Source organism: Strix uralensis, chromosome 15, assembly GCF_047716275.1.
Source record: "Strix uralensis isolate ZFMK-TIS-50842 chromosome 15, bStrUra1, whole genome shotgun sequence".
Classification (NCBI taxonomy): Eukaryota; Metazoa; Chordata; class Aves; order Strigiformes; family Strigidae; genus Strix; species Strix uralensis.
Window position 1 is genome coordinate 12,020,712 of NC_133986.1, and position 17,277 is coordinate 12,037,988.

The 17,277-nt window shown below is 47.1% G+C and overlaps 1 protein-coding gene across 5 annotated transcripts in view; it reads left to right on the top strand.

Moving 5' to 3' along the window:
- CEND1 (cell cycle exit and neuronal differentiation 1) overlaps positions 1-15,448 on the top strand; it is a 32,388-nt gene extending 16,940 nt beyond the window's left edge. For all 5 annotated transcript variants that reach the window (XM_074885288.1, XM_074885285.1, XM_074885286.1 and 2 more), the window contains exon 2: positions 5,434-15,448. In XM_074885288.1, the coding sequence (XP_074741389.1) occupies positions 5,603-6,004 (402 nt within the window). In that variant the 5' untranslated portion in view covers positions 5,434-5,602 and the 3' untranslated portion in view covers positions 6,005-15,448. The remainder of the gene's footprint in view (positions 1-5,433) is intronic.
- Positions 15,449-17,277: the final 1,829 nt, after the last annotated feature.

Genomic DNA, 17,277 nt, shown 5'->3' on the forward strand with positions numbered 1-17,277 from the left:
TCTGAGAAGAGGGCCATTTTCTGTCCCTTAGAAAGCTAGTTTGGTCTTAAATGACCAAATGCAAGCCTGCCAGCTGAGACTTACAGAACCTGCTGAAGGGACCTGAAATTTTGGTATTCAGTGTATGTTCTTCCTCCATGACTCTGAAAACCTTTCACTGTGTTGGTGTAAGAGCAATTGACTGAAGAATGTGATGAGGACTGAGTTGGGTGTTGTGTTCTCAGGTTCAGAGCCCTCTCCTAGCTTCAGGAAGGAGGGGCCTGGTCCTGAGAGGCACAAGCCATCTCCTCTAGCACTGCTGAGTGCTTTCAACTCTTGCTGACTTCCAGCTATGTCATTCCAAAGGGAATTGGGAGCAGGCCGGTGGCAGCCCTTGTGTCCTTGCAGATGACCTCTGTCCCCAACCTGTGGGAGTCAGACTGCTACGGTGCCTGGCTCAAGCAATGCAGAGTTGCAGGATGGTCTCTGCTGTGTTTCAGCTGCTTCAGGCTAAGGGGTTTGGGGGCTGACAGTGGAGATGAGGCAGGAAGAAGCATTAATATCTGCCTAGTAATAGGGACCCAGTTAAGTCTTTGCCCAAAAGCCAACACAGGCCATGCTACTGCAGAGAACGGGGCTTTGCTACTTATAACTCTTCACTTTGCCCCAAAAAGGCAAACCTTCATGCCTTTTTTCCAGACAGGTGGGAATGACAAAAGTGAAGGGGATATTAAGTAGGTGTTAAGGAAGAAGATTTGAGGCTATATAAGGTCTTTCCTGCCATCTAGGGCCCTTTCAGCCCGGTATTGCTACAAGTCAGACACGGTCAGTAGCTATTTCTGAGACTGATGCTTTCAACTGGAGGACACCTGGAGTGTGTGGATGGACCTTTGTTGCCAGTATCAATTCAGATACATAACCCCACTGTGCCGGCTGAATTCTTTCTTGCTGACTAGTCTGTCAGTGTGGCAGTTGAGGACCCAAAGGAAATGGGCTGCTTTTTGTGGAGTGAGGGAAAAACCCAACACATGAGCCCTGTGCTCAGCACTGCTATGACCCTATGCACATCTGTGGGGTGCAGCTTCCCACCGCACCCCAGACCCCATGCTCTGTAGCAGCTGCTCAGCCTTACAAAGTTGCTGCCTTTTCCTTCTGACTTGAAACAACGAGGGGAAGGTTATAGGGCTCGGGGATGGGGCTGGTCTCTGCAGAGGGAAGAGGACCTTCTAATGGTGCTATGTTACAATAAAGCTAGCAATGAGTCATCCGCTTTGTTCGGTGCAGGATTGATGCAGCTTTCATCTGTGCACACAGGAGACAGATGAATGGATGTATTTGCTAATTTGCTGGGGGTTTGAGGCAGAAAAGGTGCCCTTCAGGGAGCCAAGGAAGGTTGTTCCTTATGTCAGCCCTGTTGCTTTGGCTGGGGCCAGCTTGTTGCACTGGTGAGTCTGACTGCACTGACCTTGAGAGCTGCAACAAGCGGAGGCATCCCAGGAGGGCTGTGATGTTTGTGTGCCTCTTCCTGCAGCAGCAGGAATTTGGAGGGCTTTTCTTTTCCTTTCTTTCCTTGATCACTGGTTTAATGATCTCTGCTCCCTCTTCCCAGACTGGGGGAGAGCTGGTTAGCTGCTGGCAAGTGAAAACCTCCCTAGAAAGGCATAGATTGTTAAACAAAGAAATAGCATGGGGGGGGGGGGGGGGGGGGGAGAAGGGAGGGAATGAAGTCTCTCGCTCACAAAACCATATTCTCAAGTGCTGCTGTCTGTGTGGGAGGCAGAGGGGGAACTGGAAGGGGGAGGAATGGGTAGACAGGCAAAGACAGCAACTGAGATGGAGAGAGAAGGGAGGAATAAATAGATGTGAGGAGCTATAAAGAAGAAAGCAAAGGTGGAGAAACAGGTCATTGGGGAAAAACCCTCACACTTGTATGTGAAGGCTTAGTTTTGGAAAATGAGGAAAGCACCTTTCTTTTCAGTCTGTGGGACACAGAGGTGCTTAAAGATGAGCAACATGTTCATGCCCTTGAAAGCAGAGGATTGGGAAGGGGAAGGAGAGCAAAAGAGAAGAGAAGATGATACCCAAGGTAGGGAGTCTGCTTGGGAGGTAGTTAATAACATACAGAAGAGGGTTAAGTACTATGGTGGAAGCGGATGTGCTGCTAAGAGTGCCCTGGGTCTGGAGGAGGAGGAGGGCAGCACCAACGGCTGCAAACCAGCATGGTGCTAGCCCAGCCAGTGGCTCCGGTAGCTGTACTGCAGCTGGTGGGGGCAGAAAGGCTGCTGGAGCTTCTCAGCTGCAGAGTTTGGCAGCATCTGCTCAACCAAGCCAAAGGGTCTGGAGAGATGCTGGGCAATTCTGTGGCTGGTCCCAGGGATGGAAAACCACTGACAGAAAGCCCTTTCATGTCGACACTTCAAAACTGCTGATGCTGATTCTTGGCTTAGTTTGGTTTCTGCATCTTTTAAAACCTTTTCCAATCTGCATGAGGGGCTTGCATTGCTTCTAGTGGAAACTCACTTAGCAATCAAGAAGCTCTTTAATGAGCTGTTGGTAGCAGTGCAGAGCGTGGCTGCAGGACAGGGCTCCATGGCACAGCACAGGCTCTGAGCAAAACCAGCTTTCCTGCTTTCAGGAATCTGGAAACCAGATCTGATCAATGAGGGGTGTAGATAAGCTGTGAGGTACTTGGGCTGTGCAGAGTCCCCATTTCTCAGCAAAGAGGCCAGTTTTCCCCCTCTGTGAATTACCCCTACCATCTCTGCCAGCTGCACGTAGCTTTTCTAGGGAAAGCAGCAGTTTAGTGTTTGGTTCGTGTAGTATAACCACACAAATACTAGAGAGTGTGCGAGTAGTCCAGCTAATTGATGTCAAAGCAACTAAGCAGGTAATTTAATATTTGACATGATTAATCTGGCTCTCCCTGCTTTAACCTCTAAGCCTGCTTCAGTCTTGGGCTCCACTTGCTATTTCTTTGTGTCGTCATTGTATCAAATGTAAAATGAGGACAAATCGCTCCTAAACCAGAAGAGCAGAGTCCTGCAAGTCCTGGATCTATGTAGGATTTCTACTGAGCAGAACAGTATGAATGCTCTTTGGAGGCAGTAGGAAGGAAAAGGTGATGCAGGTGGTATCTACAGAAATGTTACAAAATGAGTAAGGCGAGGAAAATATTCTTGCACTTGGCCAGGACCATGTGTTTATCTAAACTCCCAAGCCACAGAGCAGGTCTTAAGCTTGGTGAGCATCTGGGATTGTGTTTGTGTGGTACAAGATGCCCAAATGTATGATGAATATTCAGTGAAGAATGAAGGGAGAGTGGTGGTGGTTTGGGTTTCCAGAATGGTTTAATATCACAGACTCAGAAATGTAAGTATTGTTCAGCTGCAGTCAAAGAGACCATGCTTTATTACACCCAAAGTAGTTCTGGCCTGTATAGACCTGCTAGGGAAATTTGATTGCTGACTTTTAAACAAGTGAAGGGCTGGGCTGGTTTGATTTTTTTTTTTTTTTTTTTTTTTTTTTTTAAATTCCCTGGTAAGAGCTTGGAGTTAGACGGAATTGAAAATTTAAGGGAAGAGTAACAACTATCTTGCTTAATGCTGGCTATGAAACCCTGGGGGCAGATTATCTGCCTCTCATCTTTCAATGTTTTATTTCAAAACTGGCCAGCTTGGCTCATCTAACACCTTTTGGAGACTTCATCTCAGCAAATACTACCCAGCTAAAATTCATCCTCTCCAAGGGAGGTGTGTCGTGTAGGTCCATGGAAAGCCTTCTGGAAGTGCCCGTCCCATCTCCATGCTACAGGAAGAGCTGTAGTGTGCGGCAGGCTAGTGTCACAGTCACCATAACTGGTGCAGCATGAGAGCTATGGACTTCCATGATTTTGGTGCTGCAGTTCCCTCAGTCAACTTCAGCTGACCAGTACTGGAGAAGATAGTGGCCATCAAAAAATGGCTTACAAGGGAGACCAGGAGTGGGGGGAGTTTCTATCTTAGACCAAGCCGTAAGATGTTGCCCAGCTTTTCTCTGGACCCAAACCTGGTATTTCTGTGCGTAGGTTTCCTCCAGGCCAGCATTTCTGCCTAGATGGAGATTAAAACACCACCTTTGTTAGCCTGTTTCCCAGAAGAGTTGGCAGCACAGACCATTGTTGCAACCCTGGGACCTTCTTCCTGTCTGTCATTAAAGGAGTGATCTGCACTCTGGGCTGCTTTGGAAGAAACATCTATCTGTAGAGGTTTTTGAGGAGCCTCTTTATTTCGAAATCCAGACAGCTAATAAGCTCATATTTCACTTAGCAGGCAGAAAGCTCTCGGCAGGCTCCTGGCAGCGCTGAAGGTCAGCAGGGAGGTAATGAAGCAGGCGACGCAGATCTAACTGCTGCCTCTTGTTTACTCATTATTTCCGAAGCTCAGAGTTGACATGGTGCTGCACCGCTGGAGGCCTGATGGCAAGCTGCCCAGCGGCTGCCTCCTCTCCTCCCGTTGTGCAGAGGTGTAGCCATGGGAGCTCCATCTCCTGGCTCACCCTGCCTAGTGAGGCTTGTTGGGGTGATGTTTTTGTTGTGTTTTTATAACCCTTTGAAGCCCACTTTGTCCGTTTGCTGAATTCTCTGGGTGCAGCCATGCTGTTCACTGCTTTCATCAGTTCCCTGCAGAAAATGGCTCTAGCTAATCACCTGCAGTACATCTCCCATCCTGATCAGCTCTGTAGGCGAGCCCAGCCAACCACTCTAAGGAGGAGACAGGAGTGAAATCTCTCAATCGTTTTCCAGTAAATTCATGCTGCTGCACTGGGGTCCTTACACTGGTTTGCACCAGCTGAGGATCTGGCGCTTGTTTTGTTTGGCTGTGGCTCCACCAGAAATGCTGACAGCAATAATCCTTGTAGCTCTGATACCTGTGACAACTGAGGAACTAATCCTGCTTTTTTTTTTTTTGCACTACCCATCTGGATGGAGACTATCACACAAGATCACATATTAACCACTTCCTAAACTTAACTTGGGATAATGCAGCAAAAAGAAAGGTAGAGGGTGAGATACGAGCAGGGAGGAGCTATTGATCTGCTTTCCCATCGAACAAAATGTTTTCTCCTTACCCAGGAGGGAGAGCGCTGTGGTGAGCAAAAGAAAAGTAAGATTTATTTGGTTGGACATGAGAATATCTTGCCACTGACAAATTAGCATCATGTACATGGCCAGGATGGACTTATCTTGATTACACACTGAGCCTAGTTGTGGCACCCATAGGTGATAGTCTGACTTGTTTGATATTCTTGCAGGTACAGGCACTGTAGTAGATGCTTTGAATATAGCTCATAGTTACTAAAGAAAGAGCCAACAGTTTCCAGTTTTGTCTTCTGTCCTCCTCTATTGCCTCCAGGTAGAGTGGCATTGGCTTGCTCTGTCCTTTCCCTCACCTCTCGTTGCTCTGCTTCCTCTTCCAGGTGCCATATCATGTCCAGATAGGACACCACCAGTGTGAGAATCATCCCAAGACAACTGCTGCAAGGCCTTGAGCTCAGGTGGTTCCTCTTTCTCCAGCAGCCAGGCAAAGAAGAGCTGGGATAGCCCTGCGCACGTGGTGTCCAGTCACTACCCACAGCGCTCATAGGGATGGATTCCAAAGGCAATGTCCGAAGCGGAAACAAACCTGACATCAAGACCCCCAGCTCCGGAAAGCCAGAAAAGCCCAACCCTGGGCCTACCACAAATGCAGACAAGAAGGAGATCCCCAAAGAGCAGCCTGCTCCTGCCACTGCCACCTCTGTCACCAAGAAGGCAGGTGGTGATGCTGCTGTTGTGAACAACCACAGCAACCTGAAACCCAGCCCTGCCGCCACGGAGACACAAGAGGCCACCGGCCAGTCCCCTGACTCTGACCACAAGGGAAACAGCTCCGAGGAGTCACCAGGCAGCATCTTCGACAACATGAAGCCCTTGATCATCGTTGGAGGAGTGGCGGTGGCTGCGCTCGCTGTGATTGTGGGAGTGGCGTTCCTAGCCCGGAAAAAATGAAGACCGAGACGGGGTGGGGATGAGAAACCCAACCCAGCTGTACAGCTCCTTTTGAGACAAATGCATGCAGAAAAATTCTATACATATCTATATATATAGAGCGAGCGAGCTAGATAGGTCAACAACAAACACCAACTGCAACTTCAAGAGTCTTGTTCAAGACAACTGTGCCAGTTTGACCCAGTGTGGGTAACTCCATGCACTCAGTGTGTTCTTTCATGTAATATATCTTGGCTTATACCACTGTGTATAGATTACAGCTTCTCCTGATTGGTGTAAATGACGGTGTCCCCTCCCCTCCCCTGCTGTCCTCCCTGGGAGACACCCCCACCTCTCTTGCAGTCCCCTGTTTTCAAGTCCAAAGTGTTCTACGTCCCATCCAGAGTCCCCACTTTGTGTTTTGGTTTCTGTTTGGTTTGTTTTTAAGTTGGGTTGTGGTAAAGAAGATGTAAGGGTAGATGGGGCCTAGTGCCAAGACCCAGTTTGCCTGTCACTGTGTGTTGGGTTGGTGTTTATCCAGCACCCCTGGGGCAGGGGAAGCACTGGGCAATTGCAGGCAAAAGGCAGCTCCTTGACCCAAACAGCAAAGTGTGTTCTCTAACAGGTGTCTTATGTACCTGCTGCTCATCAACCCACCTTTAAAAACCCAACTTGGAAGTGCCCCGGAGAAAACAGGCTGGCTGCAGCTGGGGGCTGAGACTGCAGCACGGTAGAGCTGAATACGCAACTTGGGACATCACATCGGGTCACTTCTCTGGCTGAGCTGCCAGCGGGGGAGTGAGCAGAGGGGCTGTACCGTGACCGACGGCGCAGTCAGCAGCGTGTGGAGGTACCTGGCGGAGCCCCATGCCGACCTCAGGCAGGTGGCCGGTGCCATCTGCTTGGTTTCTTGCAGGCTGGCAGGCAGCCTTTAGGATCCCATGGCTCGCCAAGGTCATATGGGCAGCGTTTGGGGATAGACTTTGTTTTGGATCTAGTATTTCCTAAAGTTAGGCTGGGCTTTGCAGGATGCTGTGGCCTCAGCCCAAGCTCCCTCAAGGTCAGCTGGACTCTTTCTGTTTGTTCCTTTAGGCTTTGAATCAGGCCTTTCACCTGATTTTTTTTTTTTTTTTTTTCTCTACTGAAGGCTATGGTCTCTTGGTACAGGAGAAGGTAGAAAAAAGAGAGACGTGAGCTGGTTTTAGGGGCAGAGAGGACCTGTGACCCCATGTGAATAACACTGACCTGCTTTATACCAGGGAAACCCTGTTCAAGGGCACTGGAGGTCTGTCTGTCCTGGGGGGATTTCTTACCTCCCCCCTACGACAGTAAGAGGGATCTGTGACTCCTCCACACTTTGAAAATGGAAACAAATTCCCATCCCTCAGGAACAGCCTGGTTTCACTGGTGAGTACCTTGGCTCTAAAGCCAGACCTTGTGAGGGGGAGAGGGAAGGCAGGCGACAAGAGAGGGTGTTTAGTGCATTGGCTGATGCCTTTCCCCTAACACCATGAGGTGGGTGGATCTTATTCTGAAAGCTGCCATTAGACTACTCTGAGCTGCTGCGCTACTGCAAAAAGTCTTACAAAAAAGCCCTTACATTTTGTTTTTAAATTAGATCAGAGATTAGATGAGCTCAGAACCACAGAGTCTCCGGAGCTCAGCAGCAGTTGCAGCCAGTGGGGGCAGGGTTTTGGAGCAATGGTTAGCAAGGGGTTGTGACAAAGTGGAGGGAGTTCAGTTAAGAAGCCTTAGTCATACATATCTAACTGAGCCTGGGTGTATAAATTCAGTGAGTGCAGGGCCAGAGAAGGGTGTACTGTACGTTCCTCAGGTACTGCCTTTGAGGTATCTGCTTCGGGCAAGGTTACTGGATAGGATGGTAGATGTGTATAACCTGAGCTGGCAATTCTTCTCTTGGCTCATGTCTGTCTTATTTACCTCCAAGTTTGGTTGGCTGAATGCATATGGTTTTCCCCAAACAAAATGTCTTTTGATGCAGCCTGGCCATTCTTATGCTGAGCTTTGTCATTCTCTTTTTTCCCCAAGGCTCATAAAATATTCCCAGAGGTGCACAGCCTCTGGGAGTATCAGATGCTGTCTTCTGATGAACAACAGGCTGCAGTTTAACGTCTACCTCTACTTTTACCAGTACAGAGACAGGGGGTTGCGTTCACAGTGTTTTTTGGAACAAATGCTACAGCCCCGGGTGAAATCCTGGTACCTTAAAGCACTCTCTGCATGTGTTGTGGATGTGTCTCCTAGCAGCTGTGTGTCACTCACAGGCTGGAGAATTTACTCGGTTTGAAGCAGAAGGGTCCATGGTGGGGTGTTTCTGTAATGCCATTTTTGTCTAGAGAACTGATTTCCCCTCATCCTGTTTTGCAGATGTTCAGAGGTTATTTGGGGGTGGGGGGGGGGGGAGAAGGGAGGGCAAACAATAGCAAATGGATAGGAAAGGTATTTGGAAAGCAGAGATGTGAGAGAACCTAGCTCAGAAGCAGTCCCAGCACGGCTCCCTTGTAGCGCCTGCAGTGGGGCTTTGCCAGAGGACATGGTGAGTCTGCGGCATCTACACTAGAGTCTGGGGGTGCTGCAGAGCCCCCAGACCCTGACTATGCTCTGGGCACATTCTCTTGCCATCCTGGGGAGAGACCCCATTGCATACCTGCTCCCCCTGCTCCTGCTTGCACCCTGAACTGTTCATTCTGGTTCCCCACAAGAGAAATTTGGGTGCCCAAGCCAATCTGCAGTGCAGTCCTGCCAGGAACCTGATCTCTGAGACTGGAAGGCCTGTGCCCACTGGGTAACGTATCCAAACTGCCGGGGTTGGGATGTGGGGATGGCTGTTCCTGGGCTCCTCTTCCCTTGGATCTCTGAAGCACAAAGTTCTTGGCTGTAGGGAAATTTTGCTTATGTTGCTCATGAGGAAGGGAAATCGGTCGCTCCTGCTCCAATTCATGTTTAGTCAAAGTAGGGTGGTGATTTTCAGACAGTGACTTCTGTTTTCAAGTGGGAGGCCTGTCTTTGAGAGATGCTTCTACTTGTCCTGTCTGTTCCCTCCCTCTCAGCCCCGGCATGTGATTATATTTTTAGCAGTGTGTGACAACATTACAGATATAGCATCTATCTATTCTGCCCTGACCAGCATAGATAGATAGAGGGAGGAAAAAGAAACACCTGCTTCATCTGAGTCTCCTATTTTACTTCCTAAAATGTGTTTATTTCCTTGACAACAGTTTTTGTTTTCTTTGGCAACTGAAGAGGGGAAAAACAGTTCTCAGCCGACATGGGCCTTAACCATTTCAGTCCACCTCCAACCCCCCCTGCCCTTAGAGCTCTCAGATGCAAGGCCACTAATTTCATCCAGAAACACACCACAGAGATGGTGATGGGATGGGACTGCAGCTCATCAGCTGGGTATGTAACCACATGCGAACCCTCCCTGGGCAGGGAACGTGGTACGTCCTGTTCATAAGGGATTTTCCACTTCCTGTGATCACTTAACCATTGCAGTCTGCTGTCCAGATTCACTACCTGAACCCACCTCTTTGGCAGTTTGGTTTGGAAAACACCTGTGTGTGTGTGTATACACCACCCTGCCTTGAAGAATGTTCTGCATATGTATGTATACATGCATATATGTTTATATTACTGCAGTCTGGGGAGGAAAAAACAAGCCAACCTGGAGATGACTCTTCATTTGTTCCCCTGCATTCACACAAAGTGTCCGTGATGTCTTTTTTTGTGCCATTCGCATCATGCCATGCAGCACCTGAATTCCTTTTTGGTCCTGGTTTCTTCTCAGTGCAAAGAATGTATGGCTAGTGAACTGCTGAATGTCCGATGTGTCCGTTTGTGCTAGAAGCTCGAAATTACTGTTCCCCTCCCTGGATAGTCGTGTGGGCTACTCGCTTTAAAATAAGGCACTTTTAGACTATACTGAACTATACCGGACTGTGTTGTGGCGCTTTTTGAGGTGTGGGTCTAGTGTTGATTTGAGTCAGGTAGCTCAAGCGTAGATGATATACAAGCTCCTAAGCACGCAGCTGGGGCAATGCACTTCAGTCCCGACTTGCAAATGACATCCTCTTAGCAAACACCTCCTGTTCTGCCTTAATGTGCCAGGCTGTGCAGTGGTTTCATTTTGAGAAAACAAATGTCCAGCGAGAACTAGGCTGAGAAGAGCAAATTCACCTCTCTCAGAATCGAAGGGAGATTGAAACCAAATTTGTTGAAGCAGAAGGCTTTAAATGACTGAACTCGCTGTGCTAAATAAATAGTTGTCTTTTCTCGTACTGAGCACATGCCGTTATTTGCTTGATGTTATTCTTTGTGTGGTGTTTGTGATATGAAGTCCTTCTAGTGATATCTCCGTGGGGAGAATGAACTAACGCTTAAAACTAATCAGATTCTGTGCTTGGGATTTGAAGAGATCTAGATTGCTAGTTTACTCTTTTGATAAGGTCTATAAACTATAAATTTGCAAAACTGACTTCAGACATTGTAGTTTATCACTAAAACTATAGGTTCGATTACTACACCTGATCTCAATCTATTTTTAAGGAGCCATAAGTTTTAGTCGAATATAAAAATATCATTATGGTCTCTTGTACAACTTAGAAGGTTTTTGATGCTTCTAGCTTTAAGAAAGATGAAACAGATTACACTTCTGCTTCCTCTTTCTACCGATTTAACATGCTATGGACAAGTCCCATTATTCCTAACAGTTCTGCAGTAGGATGCAAACAAATCTGGAAGCCAAAGGATAATGCAGCAGCATTTTCAGGAGGGTAAGAATGTGTTCCTGCAGGTGCCGTTCCCCTCTCGGGCTCACACTTAAAGCACTGAACAGTCGCTTGCCCTGAAGCACTTCTTGGTTCCCTTAGGTTGAGTGATAAATTAAAAATGGGTTTATGTCTCTGCTGAATCAAAGTTTAGGGGTTGATCCACAGGCTACTGAAAACAAGGGGTGTTTTCCCATTGGCTTCACCATGGTCTGCTCAGGCCTTTGAGATCTCATTGGCACCAGGGATATGATTGCAGGTCATTGTAAAATGTAAAATCATTTCAAGGGCATGGGTTTTTAAAATGGACAAAAACATTCCTTAGTCCTTCTGCTGAGTATAGGGAGTGTCTTCTCTGGTATTAGCTGAGGCAGCCATGCTCACAACCGCGCTTATACCCACTTTAGTATTTGTGTATAAACAACAACAGTGTAACTAAAGAAACCTAGAGTTGGTGAGAGATGATTTCTAAAAATTTCCCTTCTTTTCCTGGAAATGCCACTGGCATTTAGAAATCAGCATCCTTCTAACTGTTCTTAGAATTGCTTGAAAATAACAGTCCTGAAGATCTGAGAAAAAAATTATTCTTCAAGAAAGAAACCAAAAAAGGCAATGAAAAAATGTATTTGAAAGGTGAAATTCTTGGAAATTCAATCAGCTCTACAGAAAGCTTCAAGATGGTGCTTCTGAGAGGGTATAAGAAACAGTACAGAGAAGTGCAGAGAAAAAAGCACATGACATCATTATCTTAGCAGTTTTGGTAAGGACACATTAACTTTTATACCCTATCCACTTCTATTTTTTCCTAGGACAAAAGCAAAAATGACCAACTCTGATGCCATGCAAATTAACCTTCACTAACTGACTTTTCCAAATGCATTTTTTTCTGTCTCTGTTCAGTGTTAAAGGGTTAGTGAAGTAAGAAAAAGACCTGAAGTATTATACAACCAACTTCTTATGATTAAGGGAAATTGCAAGTTTATGATTTGGGCATTTTGAAAGGCTGCGTTCTCTTTTCACATGCTTTGCTATGAAAAGGACTGAAAAATCCAGCCTACTCACACTTTGATCCTCTTACTCTGTGACTTAGTCATGCTGGAGCAGGGATGCTGGTTCCCTTCCCAAGCCACGTAGCATCTTACTGTGGTCTCACTCCCTTTGCCACAGAGCTGGGAGAATTCTCCCAATCCAGGGAGAGCCGTCCTCTGTAGGGGTAGGCAACAGCACCACATCATCTTTTCCATGAACTGACTGCAGTTCTGTTGTACAGGTTGGGCACCTCCCTTCATGAAGAGAATTGGCTTTGATGTGGATAATAAAAATTCTGTATCAAAGTTAGTTAAATTCTCAGTGCAGGAGGCTGGAATCTGGATATTTCCTGTTATTTACACCAGAGGTATTTGGTCCTTGACTCAGGGAGTTGATGCTGGAGATCTGACCTGGGCTGCCTGCGCATTTTAGGTCCTGCGAGTGGCCCTCGATTGACAACTCCACTGCAGGAGGTGAAGAAGCCTGCAAACCGATCTTCTGGGCCAGGGGCTGCGGTACCAGCCCCTTACTTCAGGACTTGTGCTCTCTGGGTTGTGAAGAAGCCAGGAGAGGGCGATGCGAGCAGCGTCTGCCAAGCACTGTGGATTAAATACTGGTGCTCTTTTCAGCCTGCCATCAGCCCCTAAATGCTTCTCTTGCAGTGACTAGTTTTGGCCCATCATTCTTTGTAAAATCTCTCCTGTCCTCATTCAGTTGGAGATTAGCTCTTTCCTGAAGTTCATCTGTTTAAAGTATTAATCACTGAAGGGAAGTTATTTTTTAAGTGGCATTAAGGGCAAAGAGCACAGACTAAGGTGTTTTAGTGTCATGACGAATATGTGGCAAAAATGAGAGGGTACTTAATCCAGGTTCATCAAACTGAAGGTAGCTATACAGAAGATTATGAGCTAGATTATCCTGAATTGAGCAGCCCAGATGATGACAGAAGGTGCTACTGAGGGTACTGCAGTGGAACTGAGACACCGGCTTGGAACATGCCCCATGTGCCATTCAGCTGGGCTTGGCTGGGTCTGTCCAACACCATTTTTCTATGTCTTTTATTGCATCTTGCAGTGGTTAGCTCAGATCATGTTACCTTGATTGACTGGCTCTGGGGAGTTTAATCTGTTGAGCAAAGGGGTTGTATGGTGACTTTTTCCTCTTTTTTAGCTCATCAGTCCAGCCCTGTGACCTGCTTTTCTTTCTAATGTCCAAATTCCCAGGCTGTCGGCTCATGCCAGATCTTCAACTGCTACAAACTACGTGGCTCTGTTGGTTTCTGGAGATCTGATTCATTGCTTGTCCTTTACTGCTACTTTGGCTGCTGTGCTGTATTCCCTTTCCTTTCCCTATTTTCTTCCCAGGCAGCTCTGCAGATGTGGCCTCTCCACAGCCAGGCAGAAACCCTGCCCCCAAGGCTGAGCCAGACTTTGTGTAGCCCCACCCAAGAGATACAGGCAGCGTTCAGCCACTGAGCACCTCAGGGGAACGCAGAGATACAGCAGGGAACGTACAAAGTTTTCATCTGCCCTGATCGTTGAGGCTTGAGGGTCCGAGTCTGCAAGATGCTCTTGGCTGCTGCAGGAGCTCAGCAGGTGAGAGAACCACGGCTGGAAGGTCCCTCTCTTGTCCTTGCTCTTCCATGTCAGTAAGTCGCTGCATGGCCACAAGGTCTGCTCAGGGTTGGAGCCTGCCTGCCAGCCAGGTGAGAGGTCTGACTGCTCAAGAGATGCTACCACAGTGTCAGCATACACTACGCTCGGCTGAAGCTAGAGCTTCTGTAGTCTTCCAGAGCACCAAAACCACCGGCAGAGAAGAGGTGCTTAAGAGCTGGCTCTCAGCTGAGTCAGGGACCTGCATTTTTCTGCTGGCCCTGAAGGCTCAGGTCCTGTGCCAGGGGCATGCTGCAGCTCACTCTCATCCTCTGTTAGCCGCAGGGCTGCTCAGGTGTAACTGTTTACAGCAATGCAAGACTGCTGGGCCTTGAATATTCAACTCTCATTCCACTAACCATGTCAATAGCCTGGCACCCAAAGCCTGCAAGCTGTGTGGCACATCGTAGCCATTGGCGCGTGGGCTCGGCTCTACCCTGTGTGCTAGTTCTGCTTGCTGCTTTGGACTGTGTGTGCTCTGAGAGGCAGTACTTGGGGACTCATGAGCTCTGTTCTTTGCTATGCTCTTCAAATTAAATAGATTTTTTTTTTAACTGAAAAATCTAACTTGGGTTAAATGGGATTTAGACCAACATATTACTCTTGCTCCTGTTTCTCTTTCAGTTGCTCCAAGCCTGAAATTCACAGACAATGCCATTATTTTTTCATTTCTCATAGCCCCAGCACAGCACACCAAGAATAAAGTTACAGGTTCTTCCTGTCTGTGCATGACGACACTACAGTACCAAAATGCCCAGTGGAAAGAGAGGAATCTTTAATCATCTTTGCAACATTAAAGACCTGCATTGTATCCCTGGTTTTGCCACAGCAGCTTCGAGCCATCGAGTTTCTGAGGCAATTTGATAAGAACAAGGGTGCCATACAATTTTGTCATGTTAAAACCAAACAGACAAACAAAAAACCCAAACAAACCAACAAGAGAATAATTTGGTTTTACTAAGTTTTGAGCAGCCCTTCTTAAGCCTGGTGCCTGGTTAGGACCGTTTCAATTGAAATATTTAAAAGGTGCAATCTCAACTCCCCAGTGAAAACCAACTCTCTTCTAGTGGTAGGTGCAGGTTGTTTACAAATTTGTGGAGAAACTAAAATTGGAGAAAGGGAACTTGAAGGTCAGATTACAGGGGATTATTTTTTTTTCCTTTGGTTTTCTTGGATTCTGTTACTTTTTCAGGGATTGATCCAAAGCCCTCAGAAGTCAGGTGGAAAGCTCAAACACTGGTAGTGGGAAACTGCTTGCTGCTGCCTTGGGAGCCCCAGGCATCTTTCCAGTGAGCTCGGTGGGTTTTGAGGCAGCCCCTGAATGTGTTTTCCAAATGACAGTAATTTTCAGAGTGACACCTTGATTTCTTCCTTGTACAAACAGACCTGCTTGTCACTTACACATATTTACCTGTGTTCAACATACAGGTTTGGTTTTTTTGCTTTTGGAAACAATATGCTGCTAGACACATTTCCTGGAGGGAAATGGACACCTACCTACACACAAAGCTATACAGCTAATTTATACCTTGTTGAATTTATAATCTTGTCTATGCTTCTATGGACACTTTGTATGGGCTGCAGCTCAAATCCTAAAATAGTCAAGAATTTTTCCTTTCCCATATAGTATTCTATTTACTTTGACTTAAAAAAAAAAGCGTATAAATGCAATAATGCAGGTAGACTAGAAATACTAGATTGAAAATTAAAGTAGTTTAGCTTGTCCCATTGTGACTGACAGTGTTGTACGACACCCAACGCTGTACCCTAACATTTTCCAGGCTTTCTACGTAGCTGAATCTAGTATTAGCTTTGAAAACCCATTGTATGAGTGGTGGGTGGATGGGTTGGAAACGTGTGCTTTCTACACACTGTATGTTACTCACATCAGAAGCTGTATGGCCACTCCATATGCTGTGAAACTGTAAATGATACCCAATACACCTGTAACTCTTACCAGGATTGTGAGAAATAAACTATATATAGAGATATATATACACCCATAGATATATTGTATAATTCCTCATGTGAACATCTTTGTGTATGTGGGGGTGTGAGTGAAAACGGCTGTTCTCCCTCGCTCTCCTTCCTCATGTTTGTGTTTCCTGCAGGCCCGGTATTTGCTAGGATTAGCGATCCCAGGGAGAACTGTACGAAAAGGCAGTTCCTGCCCCAAATACCCTCCAGCCTGCCCAGGGGAAGCAGCCAAAGGAAGGTTATGGTCATTCCCACATAGGAACTAAGGTGTAGAACAATTAAAGACTTACTCAGAGCCACAGAGGAAACCCCTTCTGATCCCAGCGGTCCCATCCTGCAGGCTGGTCTCCAAGCTCTGTTTGCTGTGACCTCTCTCCTGCTGAATTAGGGTGTGCTCTGATTTGCTTGGTTTTGGTTTTAAGTTAGCCTGGGAGCATCCCTCCTCACAAGTAAAACATCCCCTGAGCACGTGGCTGATGACTGGGGGGTCCCTGCATATCAGCTCAAGCCAGGGACTCCTGGCAGAGGGGAGGTGGGTTTCAGCAGTACGCATCACCGTGAACGGTTGCTGTCATGTTACACCAGCCCCAAACAGGGTCTCTGCAGAAGTCTGGAAATGAATCTCTTAAGAACTGGGAAGACAAATCTTGTAAACTCCTTGGGGCAGGAAACAGAGACATCCTTTAGTTGCAAAAGCATTAATCATCTGAGATTTTTGCTGCAGAAACACAGCTGAGGACTCAAGTTTTAGCTTGTCTTAATATTCGTAAGAGCAGGAGAGCAAATAAATTCTTCTTTTCTGAGTCTGAATCCTGAATCTGAGAAGCTGGGATGGGTGGGTGCCCAAACCCTCCCCACTACCCCCAGTTAGGGTGTGTGAAATAGCACATGCCTTGGGCCAGCGAGGTACGGATAAGCTCTCTGGGCAGAGGTGGTAGCCTCTGCTGCGAGAGCGCTGCTGCGAAGGGGCTGAGGCTCTTCTTCAGTTCCTTGGCTGGGGAAATGCACCCTCTTCCCGTAAGGGCCTGGCCCAGCTCTTCTTAACAGGAGCAGGTGAGCAGCTGTGGCTGGGAAAGCAGCAGGGATGAAACGGCAACAGGCGATGCTGCGACTTGGGAGGTTTCCCTGTAACTTGGAACCACTGGAGGAACCTGCACAAACTGTCCTCCTTGGCCTGAGATAAAACAATGCTCACTCGGTAGAGAGGAGGGGGGAATGGGCCGGGGAATCTCTCTCTTCTGTCTCTTTCAAACAAAAATCATCTCTATTCTCGCTGCTGAGGAAGGCAGTGGCACAGACACATCACTGCAGTTGTGGTGCCAACGTAGGGAGCAAAGTTAGCATCAGCTTCGTGCTGATTTCAAACATGGATATCTTCCACCCATCCGTTCTGTGTTTCGTCTACTTCTTTCCCTCTGTATATTTACAGAAATTTAAAAAGTATGAAAAGTGGAGGCTGTGTTTACAATTACTATGCATTGCTTTTCCCTGCTCCCTTCTACTCCAGCCATCATTTAGCCACAGAAAATGAAGCGGTGCCAAATCACAGCGCTTTAAATGAGAAACGCAGCGGTTCTGTTTTATCAGACCGGATGGGAAGAGGAAGCACTCAGCTGACTTAACATAACCGTAATGCCCAGGCTCTATCAAAAGAAGAGTCTTCATGAAGTAGCAAATAATTTATATTGTCCTTGTGATCCTGTCACGGCACTAGTTACTAGTCATGTTTGTTAACCTCCCAAATTAAGCAGAGAGGGGCTGCAAAGCGTACCTAGTGCTTGCTGGAAGAGAATTCAACAGAAGACTGCTTGCAAACCGGTGCTCTGGTAACACCGAGACATTGGCACCT